At 41.6% G+C, this 12,599-nt stretch overlaps 1 protein-coding gene across 1 annotated transcript in view; it reads left to right on the forward strand.

Annotated features, from left to right (window-relative positions):
- L1CAM (L1 cell adhesion molecule) overlaps positions 1-6,600 on the forward strand; it is a 1,053,451-nt gene extending 1,046,851 nt beyond the window's left edge. The window contains exon 26 of the mRNA XM_082263926.1: positions 6,189-6,600. Coding sequence (XP_082120052.1) covers positions 6,189-6,420 — 232 coding nt within the window. The 3' untranslated portion in view covers positions 6,421-6,600. The remainder of the gene's footprint in view (positions 1-6,188) is intronic.
- Positions 6,601-12,599: the final 5,999 nt, after the last annotated feature.

Consider the following 12,599-nt stretch of genomic DNA (forward strand, 5'->3'; position numbering starts at 1 on the left):
GCCCAGCAGCAGGACTCTGTGTTGGGAGGAGAGACAGTCGGTCTCCCTCCACAAAGACTGGAAGTATGTATGGGAGAGGAGATTGTTACCCCCTCTCCCCAGCGGCAGCTTAATGTACCAGGGGGAGACTGTAAGCCCCCCACCAGTGCAGATGGGACCAAGGTCTCTCCACCGGTCCTGCAGGGAATTGGGAGCCCAGTCTCCATTCCCCAGCGGCAGTGTAAAGTGCAGGGAGAGGAGAGCACGGTCCTCCCTCCCCAGCGGCAGTGTGATGTGCCGGGAATTGGGAGCCCAGTCTCCATTCCTCAGCGGCAGAGTATCCTACAGGGAATAGAGAGCCCAGTCTCCTTTCCCCAGCAGCAGGACTCTGTGTTGGGAGGAGAGACAGTCGGTCTCCCTCCGCAAAGACTGGAAGTATGTATGGGAGAGGAGATTGTTACCACCTCTCCCCAGCAGCAGCTTAATTTACCAGGGTGAGACAGTAAGCCCCCCAACAGTGCAGATGGGACCGTGGTCTCTGCACTCACAGCACAGGGGGTAGGGACAGTCGGTCCTGACCCCCAGCAACAGGGCTGTTTAGCCAAAGGGAAGACAGTCGGTCTTCCCCTACAGCAGCATGGTGGTGTATCTAAAGGGGAGACAGGCGGTCTCCCCCTCCAGCAACCAGGCTCCAACCAGACTACTCCGGTTGTAGTGCTGGCACCAGGACAGAGTACCGCTGGTCTCTGCCCACTCAGCAACCCACCAAGGCAGCCTACCAGTCCCCTACACAGCCGTGGTGAGGCACCTGGACATGGACAAGTTTCTCCTCTAACCAGGTGTAGTAACCATTTATTGTGGGTGGGCCGTAATGTTTTTTCTGTTTTGTGGGTGGGCTGCTGGACTAACAAGGGCACTGACCGGCAGGAGGTCAGGTACCCTGTTAGTCTTTTTGGAAAGGGGGAGAGATGTGACGAGACCAATCTCGCCACTGGGCGTTGGAGAAGCCTGGTTGCTCGCCTCCTGCAATGGGACTATGGACCCTCTAATCAGCCCAGGCTAAAAGTAAACCCCATGGCAATTTGACTGTGTTTGTGGCATCTGAGCGCTGTTTGGATATGTTGAGCGCTCAGATCCAGGCTATCTGGGGATGGGTTGAATGTAGGGGTTCTGTTCAGTAGACTGGGAGTTATGCATTTTTGTGTATTTTTGTGTTTCTTTAAACATGTGGCTAATGGAGCCTTGCCTCTCTCCTGGAAGCTAAAACGTATTCCTGTAAACTGTAAGGAACAGGAAGCCAACTCCTAATATGGGCATTACAGGAAGTTCTGAGGAGACGGGCTGTCTATTGACACTCAGAGTAATGTGTATTGAGGGCTCGTTAGGGAACCATTGTTCTGTGTCTGACTATTGTGTACATTGATTGCCCCCTGGGGCTTCTGTCTCCTTGCATTGGTCAAAGCTATCTGACCAATCCCTGTTGACTCATTTTCAAGTCCTCATTTGCATAGCAGCCCTCCTTGCATTGGTCAAAGCTATCTGACCAATCACTGTTGACTCATTTTCAAGCCCTCATTTGCATGGGCTGGAGAGGACCTTATTGAGAACTGCAAGTACTTTACAATTGACCAATGGGAAAGCGGTTGTTGGGGGAAGAATGTTCCAATTTCTGTATAAAAGTGTGCTGTGTTCTTCCAATAAATGTTGTTCCTGTTTTACCCTCATCTCGGAGCTTTGTCTCGTTATTGGGGGAATCTGCTGCAGGGATTGCTATGGTCTTCCATACTCCCTTAGAGAATCACTAAGCTCTTGTAAGAGCTTGTGTAAGAGCTTGTTCTGCTGCACTCTCTGGGGAAAGAGAGGTTCACCCACAGGAACCTGGAGTCTTGTCGTTGGTTCAGGGTGGGGTAGGAGATGCCAAGTGTCTGGTGGAGTGCTTGGAGCCCTCGGGAAGCACTAGGAGCATCTGTCAACGGAGGTACCTGCTCAGGGGTGCCCTGTTCCGTAACAGTACTTTTTAGAGGATCTGCAGGTATATTTGACTTTACAAACCAAGGATGCAGGAACACCCGAAATACCAGTTTGTATCCCTGCAAGATGATGGAAAAAACCCAGTTGCCTGACTAATTTCTACCCAGGCCTTCGAGAACCATAGCAGCCTTCCCCCCACCCGATTGAGTGGGAGTGCCCCTTCACAAAGAAGGCTTAGGAGGTAGACTTGGTAGCTCCCTGGGGCCATGGTTTCTTTTGCCCTTGCCCTGAAGGCTTGGTCCTAGATCCAGACGGATCTAGCCTCTCTTTTTCTGGCTCTGGACCATTTAAGGTCCCAAAGAGTGATTACAGAAGTGACAGAGGACAAGATTCCCGGGGTTTTTACTAAAACCTTTTCGTAGTCCCCAAGCAAAACGGAGACATGAGACCTATTCTAGATCTCTAAGCTCTAAACCAGTTTCTGAACATTCGTACTTTCCGTATGGAGTCAAATCATTCAGTCATGACCTCCCTGCAGGGAGAGGAATTTCTAGCATCCACAGATATCAAAGATACATACCTTCACATGCCTATTTTTCAGGCCCATCAAAGGTTTTTACCCTTTGCAGTAGAAAACCGTCATTTTCAGTTTGTGGCCCTGCCCTTCAGGTTGGCCACAGCTCCAAGAGCGTTCACAAAGATCCTAGCTCCAGTATTGGCTGCCCTAAGGTCTCAAAGGATATCAGTGATAGGATATCTAGACGCTCTATTACTAATAGATCAATTGGCTTCGGCTCTATGCCGAAATATTTTCCAAACAGTTCAGTTCTTAGAACGTCTGGGCTGGATTCTGAACTTGGCAAAGTCAGCATTACAGCCGGTCCAGCGTCTGGAGTATCTGGGTTTCCTTGTGGACACAATAGAGGCAAAGGTATTTTTGCCATCAAGAAAGGTCACAGACCTGAAGTATCTGGTTTGGTCCATAAGAAGGCAAAAGTATCCTTCTGTACGTCTTTGCATGAGGTTATTATGGAAGATGGTGTTCTCATTCGGAGCAATTCCCTATTTCATGCCAGACCCTTGCAGAACAACATTCTGTCAGCATGGTCCAGGAAGGTCCAGTCCCTAGACTGGTGCATGTCTCTGGTACCAAGATTACGTCAGAGTCTAAGTTGGTGGTTGTTAACCAGAAATTTGTAAAAAGGGAAATCCTTTCTTCCAGTAGTCTGGAAAGTAGTAACTATAGAATAGATGCCAGTCGCTCCGGTTGGGGAGCAGTTCTGGAAGAGGCCATGGTCTAAGGAGAGAAATGGGTAGAGAAAAGTCTCCCCATCAATGTTTTGAATATCCGGGCAGTTTGTCTGGCTTTGAAATTCTGGACACCCAGACTTCGGGGTTACCCTGTCAGGGTACAATCCGACACTGCCACAGTTGTGGTCTATATCAACCATCAAAGAGGCACCAAAAGTTGGTCAGCCCAGAAAGAGGCAGATATTATCCTCTCCTGGGCAGAAAAATATGTTCCATGCCTATCAGTGGTTTTGGTTCCAGGAATGGAAAACTGGCAAGTAGACTTTGAGTCATCAACAGATGTTTCTGGGGGAATGGTCCTTACACCCTGAGATTTTTGCATTGATCTGCAAATGTTGGTGGGTCCCAGATGTGGATCTGTTGGCATCCAGGTTCAACAAATTTAGGAGATTTGTGTCCAGGACCAGAGATACACTTGCAGTTGGGGTGGATGCTTTGGTGCCTCTGTGGGAGGAGTTTTCCCTGATCTATGCCTTTCCTCCGGTTCAACTGCTGTCGCGTCTGTTCTGCAGAATCCAGCTACAGGGGAAACCAGTAATCCTGGTAGCTCCAGCATGGCCAAAGAGGTTTTGGTATGCACAAATTCAAACTGGCAGTGGTAAGGCCTTAGGTTCTTTCACTGCATTCAGACCTGCTCTCTTAAGGTCTGATATTTCACCCAGCTTTACAGTCACCCTGCTTTCCAGAGACTGATCGCTTCGTATGCCTTGGTTCAAACCTTCGTTCAAGGGATGTTACGTATGCTTCCACCAGTGGAGCCACCATTGTGTCCTTGGGACCTACATTTGGTTCTGGCAGTTTTACAAAAACAGCATTTTGAGCCCATGGAACATATCCCCCTGGTTCTTTTGACCAGAAAATTGGTCTTTTTGATTGCGATAACTTCAGCCAGAAGAGTATCAGAACTAGCAGCTCTTTCTTGTAAAGAGCCATTCTTGATTCTACATCAGGTGTTTTCACTTAAATCAGGACATTGTACTGCCTTCCTTTTTTCCAGATCCTCAAACAAAGGTTACTACATTATCTTGATATAATATGTGCTCTTAAGACTTACTTGAAAATGTTGGCTTAGATTTGTAAGACCGATCTTTTGTTCATACTGCAAGAAGGGCCCAGGAAAGGGCAGGCAGCATCTAAGTCTACACTTTCTCGTTGTATTCGCCGGTTTATTATCCAGGCGTATGGTTTAAAAGGGAAGCTTCCACTTTTTCCATTAAAGGCATACTCTACCATAAGAGTAGGTGTCTCATCTCTAGATTCTATCAAGTGGATGTTAGGACCCAGGAGGAGTCTGCATTTGGCCGCAGCATTCTGCAGGCAGCTATGTAGAACTTTTGTGGTCTGATGGCGGTATTGATGGTGTCCCCCTCCCTTCTTGTATGGGGTATTTAATGCTTCCTACAAAACGGAGTTACTTGCTGTATAGGAGGGTTTTTACAGGGGGACTTCCTGTCTGATTAGTTGTCAGTGTCCATTCACCTGAAGGTGACCTATAATCCATTGAATAAATATGGCTCTGTGTCCCGTGATGTACTCCAAGAAATTGATTTTACAACTATTGGCGTGCAACAGGGGATTCCCTGCTATTGGCTTCCTGTAAAGATTTGTGGCAACTTCCTGAAAGGGGACCTGCAATGAAGACAGGTCCCCTTTCAGGAAGTTTCAGAAGGTATTTAGGAGTAATTATTTCAGAAGACTTAAAGGTGGGAAGACAATGTAATAGAGCAGCACGAAATGCCAGCAGAATGCTTGGATGTATAGGGAGAGGTATAAGCAGTAGAAAGAGAGAAGTGCTTATGCCGCTGTACAGAACACTGGTGAGACCTCACTTGGAGTATTGTGCGCAGTACTGGAGGCCATATCTCCAGAAGGATATAGATACTCTAGAGAGAGTTCAGAGAAGAGCTACTAAACTAGTACATGGATTGCAGGAAAAAACTTACCAGGAAAGGTTAAAGGACCTTAACATGTATAGCTTGGAAGAAAGAAGAGACAGAGGGGATATGATAGAAACTTTTAAATACATAAAGGGAATCAACTCGGTAAAGGAGGAGAGCATATTTAAAAGAAGAAAAACTACCACAAGAGGACACAGTTTTAAATTAGAGGGGCAAAGGTTTAAAAGTAATATGAGGAAGTATTACTTTACTGAGAGAGTAGTGAATGCATGGAATAACCTTCCTGCAGAAGTGGTAGCTGCAAATACAGTGAAGGAGTTTAAGCATGCATGGGATAGGCATAAGGCTATCCTTCATATAAGATAGGGCCAGGGACTATTCATAGGATTCAGATATATTGGGCAGACTAGATGGGCCAAATGGTTCTTATCTGCCGACATATTCTATGTTTCTATGTCCAGCCTGTGTCAGCAGACAAGAGTTACAAACATCTTTGCTGGAGTAACTGTGAGAGCCGCTCACACCATCCAGAGGAGAAGGGATTAGCGTCATCTTTACACCTGGGTTTTTAAACACTTATGGTTCCTTATTTTTGGTAAGAGGCCAATACCTTATATACACGGGTGTTTCATCACAAGATTGTAGGTGGATATCATATGAGAAGCATATTAAGATATAATTTGGATACACTTATTGCTCTTACCTTTTTTCCACCGGGTAAGGAGGAAATTCACCAGGTGGTGGGATATCACAGTCACTATTGATTTGGTTGGATTGATTTGGTTGGATTTCTTTACATCTGTATTTGCATCACCAATATCACCATTTGAAGACCTTTCTATAATATGGACTGATTGCATCACATATTGTTTGTGTTTTGTCCCATGTTTAATTGAATTTTATTTTCTGATTTTGTTGTATATCATCCACTGATTGTATACCTGGTTAAATCCCTTCAACCTGAACAGTACTCTAACATTGAAAACCAAAACACTAAAAAAACATTTCCTCTCCTACATCTCTTTCTAGTGATAATGACGAGAAGCCATTTACTAGCAGCCAACCTTCCCTGAATGGAGACGTAAAGCCGCTTGGAAGTGATGACAGTTTGGCCGACTATGGTGGAAGCGTGGATGTCCAGTTTAATGAAGATGGTTCCTTTATTGGCCAATACAGTGGCAAAAAGGAAAAGGAAGCCACCGGGGGCAATGACAGCTCTGGGGCAACCTCTCCAGTGAACCCCAACATCCCAGTTGAATAGAGAAACACATTTTAAAAGGAGCAGTGGTTATAGAGGAAGGAAATGGAAGATTCTGAACAATTTATTTTTGTTTGCAAAGCTATTTACCAATTTGGTGCTAGAGTGGCAAGTAGTTATTTGTAAGTCTCTCTTGCACTCTTGGTTGAACTGCTGTTCTTTGTTGGACTGCAACTCAATGACTTGTGCAAAAGCAAATGGACCAAGAGGATGGTACCAATCAATATCTACTGCAAAGGATAGGTACCACTGTTCTCATTATTATTTAAGTAAAATAGATAGAGGTAAAAATATGGAACAAAAAACACATCATGATGAATGCACGTATATAAAAAAATGAAAAAAGAAAAAAAAAAGAAAAACCAAAGAAAGAAAAAAAAAATTCTCTTTCACGCCAAGTTCTGCGTTCACATGGACCTGTGTTACTTTTCTATGGTGTCTTTTCTTTGTATTGTTCTCTTTCTATGTCTTTGGGGTCTTTTGCAATGGACATGCCAGCTACACAGATTTTCTGTGTGCAGCTTGCCAAAAGAAGAAAAATCTTAAAAATAGAACAATGTATGCATATATGTGTTTTCTAATCACCACAACACGTCTCCTGTCCTCTTTATTTACTAAACTTAGTTATCTGCAAAAGATCAAGCTATATTCTAGGGCACTTTCAGTAGTTCCTCCCGTGCAATCGCAGAGAGTTAGCCCTGGAAAACAAATCAATTCAGAAAAGTATTATTTTTTTTTTTAACACTTCCCCTCATCTGGAACAGAGGGTTCATTGATGATTTGTTCTTGAAAGTAAACACTCCTCCTATAATCTATATCATCTGTCTTAAGACAAGAGGGTAAATTTAACATATTGCATCATTCAAGATTTTTGTTGAAATATTGATGTTAATTATGCAGCATTAACATTTTATTAGCATAGTTCAAACAAAATGTGGCATAAAAGCCATATTATTCCCTCCATTTGTCTGTATTAAAGATAGATTAAAAACACATGCTACACTAATTTGCACAGATGCACCATAATAAACGTAGTCTTATTTTCCAACCCTGTGGATGGTTGCTGTGCAAGCAATGAAAGTATTGATCATCAGAAACATTTCCAACATGTTCCTGTGGGGAATTTCAATCCGTGTATGGCCATCTTGAAACCTTGTATTTCAAGGAAGAACAATGTTTCTGGCATACAGGACTTTACAATTAAAACCATCTGAAGTAAGAAATGTTTCTTGCCCATAGAAACCAATCAATCATTCATATTTTTTCTTTCATGTTTCTAGTGCAATGTGGAAAAATGAAAGGGGGGTAAGTCTGAATGATAAATATAAGCAACATGAACATGTTTAGATATGTTTTCATTTACAATATGTCTGAAATTGTCTCAGTGTTTTAGGCACCCATACAAACCATCTTAAAAAATGCAGATTTAGAAAAATCTTTTCTCAGACACGTTCGCAAATACATTTTTTGTTTAATTTTGAGGCCCGTTGTATGAGCATCTGGAAAGCACATAAGTATAGATGTTGAATATTGGCTCTTGCTGGTCTTTTTCAAGATAAGTGAGGTGCTCCTTTCCTTAATGACCAAAGGAGAACACATTTTCTTGTTTCAATTTGTCTTTTCTCAGGGGAAGCTGCAACAAAATGGATAAGGTTCTTACATGGAGATACTTTCCAAGTCACCTTACCTCCCTGTGCCTCAGGGTGCTCCCAATAGAATAGTTTGTACCTGTGTTTCTGCAATAACACACAGCAGTGTTTTTTCGCCTCACAGGTGGCTGCCTGGATACCTTAGTAGAATATTTCCAGGTTGAAGTGCTTTGTATAGATAAAAGGTACAATTTTCCCCATGGGTAACCGCCACCGTTGTCTGTCACCACACATTTATCTGGGGATGTTTAAATTGAATTCCTTTTTGTGTGCAGAAGAGGGAGAGAGAAAGGGGAGTTTTATGAAAGCTGTCATAAAAAAACAATGCTAGGAAATTTGTTTAAAAAAAACATGCAATGTTATGAGAGTTCTGCTAGGCCTCTTGTGGCATTCCTTTACTGAAAGACATAAAATGCTTTGCCAGTTAGTATACATGAGAAGTGCATATCCCCTTTTAGTCAGTAAATACCTGATTAAATAAATGTGATTTAGTAATATTGAAAATCAATAAGTAGAAAAATGCAATTTGTTTAATACATCCCTGACTCTCTATAGTGAATTAACAAAAAGGAGTAGTTGGGTATACACAAACTGGATGCATTTAATATCTATTTCTTGATTAAATGTAATATCTATTTCTTGATTAAATACAGAAGAAATTTAGCACATCAATATAGATTACTTACACTATTCCTAGGAGAAAGAGTAAAACATACATATGGAGAATTATGTTTTTTGATTGTTTTATTACCTCTAAAAAGATTCTATGGTAATGAAATTGGTTTTATTCATGCTAAAAAGTCTTTATGGGGATGAAAAATGATTTACCATGTAATAAAGAAATATGATTGCAGAGAGTTCTGCTTTAGTTTGAGGTCAGAAACAAGAAGTTCTAGCAATAATGAAAACAATGTCCCAGTACATATAGGAAAAATATAGAAACAGGTGTTGCTACATTCTATCAGTGGGAAGACCACTTCACGTCTCCCTCATGCTTTAGATGCAATGTATATATTGACCAAGTCAGTGTCGATAAAAAATGCTAATTTAATGTGCTCCACAGCACTTTAAGTCTAGTGGCTGGTAGAATTAAGTAAAGTAGCAAACCTGAAAGATGACTTTTGATTGTTTGCCGAAGGATATTGTGATTTGAATTTTGCTTTCTTTGCCTATTAAAATTTATTTAGCACAGGTTAGAAATGAAGAGAAGAATCTGTTGACACTGGTAATGTTTCCAATGGGGTACTCGGTTCAGATGGGACTTAGTTTCCTGGCATTGTTTTACAGTGTATGTAAATAATCGAACTTGATGTTGACCCTCCAGTTCTGAAAATCATATTTAACATTTTTACGGTCAGGGTGGAGACTGTAAGCACCCCCCAATTGTGCAGGGGTTAAAGGGGAATCAAGCAGCGCCAGGAAGGTGAAAAATGTACCTTTTTGAATGTAAATAGCGTTCTGAAGTTTGTATCTGCCAGTAGAGTATAGGCCTATGTAAGTCCTGTCTATAGCTTAGTATTGTTAAAGAAAAATAAAAACTATATCATGATATACGTGGACTGCTTTGTGTTTTTCATGTACATGTCTCATTGATTAAAGAACTCTAGGCAAATATGTCAAATTAACCTTTGGATCATTTATGTACTATAGCAAATAAAGACATTTTTCAATTCAGTCAAAATAAATACCTAAAATTTGCTTTTATGTCATGTGCCCTCTGAATGTTAAAAGCTATCCTTTTCTGTAAAGCTTATGGAAATGAGAGCGAGGATTTACAGGGGGAAAGCTTTCAGACAAGCAGCAGACAAGAAGACATTGGGGTTAATTTACTAAAGGCAAATCCACTGTGCACTGCAAGTGAACTTGGAAGTGTAGTCACTGTAGATCCGAGGGGAAGATCTGAAAAGAGGGAAAGCTCTGCTGATTTCTATCATCCAATCATGTGCAAGCAAAAATGCTGTTTTTATTTTCCTTGCATACCCCCTCAGATGTACAGCCACTTCACTTCCAAGTGCACTTGTAGTGCAGAGTGGATTTGCCTTTAGTAAATAAAGCCCTTTGTTTTTCTAATATGATTCTCTTTGGGCCTAGACACTTGATTGGACCTCAAGAATTGATCAATAATTACATAAGAGAGAGTTTTCGTAGAATTGGTTGTGGAGGGGGAGAAATTGGCCTTATCAAACATTAATAGTCCAACGGCACCTTCCCCATATTAAGAAACATGTGCAAGAAAGGGGGGGAGGTTTCCAGCCTTGTCTAAATAAGGCAAGGGTGGAACCAAAGGGGATTTAAATGTGCCACATATGTAAATACATTTTTTCCAAATTCAGTCCATATTAAAAATTGATAAAGTGTATTGAAAAAGTATATATTAACAAACATATACATTCAGTACAATTTGAGACACATATACAGTACATTGAACACAATACTTAGATTGCACAGAGCCCACATGGGGCTTATAAGGAATATGTGAAGTGTTGCTGGAACTACGCGTTTCGCTGTGAGTGCTTCCTCAGGCTCCAGCTGTTTCAAAATATTCTCAATAAATATAAACAGTCCTTCTTGTTTTTGATGTAGATGTATTCAATCAGATTGTCCAATGTGTGTGTATGTTAGTACAAGGTAATCTCAAAAAGGGAAGGAGAGCAGTCCGTTACACCACGAAGAAATTATTCATTCGCATAGATTTGGGGTGAAAAGAGAAAAAGGAGGGGGGGGGGTAACCTCATTCCAGATTAGTGTGAATGTGCAAACACCAAAAACGGGCATATATGCACAAGAAATAAATTTATCCAAACCCTCAGTGGAATATTTGAAAGTATTTAGAGGTTTCCCAGATCTTAGGGAAATATGGGGATAAGTTTCATATGGATATACATTCCGTATGGTTTAGAAGAGATGAAGCCATCTTTCACCCAGATAATATTGCAATACCGATCGATGCTACAACACACTCGGAAAAACGTTTTATTACCGCGAATCACTTGCAATATTATCTGGGTGAAGGATGGCTTCATCTCTTCTAAACCATACGGAATGTATATCCATATGAAACTTATCCCCATATTTCCCTAAGATCTGGGAAACCTCTAAATACTTTCAAATATTCCACTGAGGGTTTGGATAAATTTATTTCTTGTGCATATATGCCCGTTTTTGGTGTTTGCACATTCACACTAATCTGGAATGAGGTTATTTCCCCCCCCCCCTCCTTTTTCTCTTTTCACCCCAAATCTATGCGAATGAATAATTTCTTCGTGGACTGCTCTCCTTCCCTTTTTGAGATTCCCCTGTACTAACATACACACACATTGGACAATCTGATTGAATACATCAAAAACAAGAAGGACTGTTTATATTTATTGACAATATTTTGAAACAGCTGGAGCCTGAGGAAGCACTCACAGCGAAACGCGTAGTTCCAGCAACACTTCACATATTGCCTTATAAGCCCCATGTGGGCTCTGTTCAATCTAAGTATTGTGTTCAATGTACTGTATATGTGTCTCAAATTGTACTGAATGTATATGTTTGTATGTTTTTTAATATATACTTTTTCAATAAATAAACTTTTTTATCAATTTTAAATATGGACTGAATTTGTAAAAAATGTATTTACATATGTGGCATATTTAAATCCCCTTTGGTTCCACCCTTGCCTTATTTAGACAAGGCTGGAAACCTCCTCCCCTTTCTTGCACAGAGTTTTTGTAGAAATTGTACAGTTACAGCAGGGCTGCACTAAGCACACTTGAAGAGTGATGCTTTTGTAGAAACTACACACCTTATGTCATGTAAAAATTTTAGTGAAAACTAATAACTAAACTAGGAGACGGGGGGGGAGGGCTCAGAAGTAGAATCAGTCAGGAGGGAGCAAAGGACAGAAGGCAGTAGTAGTGTCAGCAGCCACAGTAGTTCCATAACGTCAATTGGAGGGTCTGTGAGGGAAAACCTCAGACCAAACAGGAATAAGCATAATCACCATTCACGATCAACTTCCACAAAACTACGAGGGGTATATGCTAATGCCAGGAGCTTAGCTAATAAAATGGATGAGTTGGACATGTTAGTACATGAGGAAGACATAGACCTTGTGAGAATAACGGAAACTTGGTTCGACCCCTTACATGACTAGCTGGCCAATATCCAAGGGTATTCAGTGTACCAGAAGGACAGGGTAGGAAAAGAGGGGGAGGGGTATGTCTCTATGTCCAGAACAATGTAAGGGTGATAGAGAGGAGTGATATTACGGAAGGGATGAGTATGGAGTTAGAATCCGTGTGGGTAGAACTCCATAGGGAAGAAGAAAAGGGAAAAGTAATTGTGGGGGTTTGCTATAGGCCACCCAACAAGGGAGGAGGTAGAGCTGGAATTTATATCACTGTTGGGTAAAGTGGCAAAACTGGGATTAGTCATCATATTGGGGGACTTCAATTATCCCGACATTGACTGGGAAGAGGGGTCTACACACTCACAGAAGGCCCGTCTATTCACGGAAACCTTACAGGACAACTACATGTCACAGTT

The sequence above is a fragment of the Pelophylax lessonae genome (assembly GCF_965119305.1).
Source record: "Pelophylax lessonae genome assembly, chromosome: 7".
Lineage (NCBI taxonomy): Eukaryota > Metazoa > Chordata > Amphibia > Anura > Ranidae > Pelophylax > Pelophylax lessonae.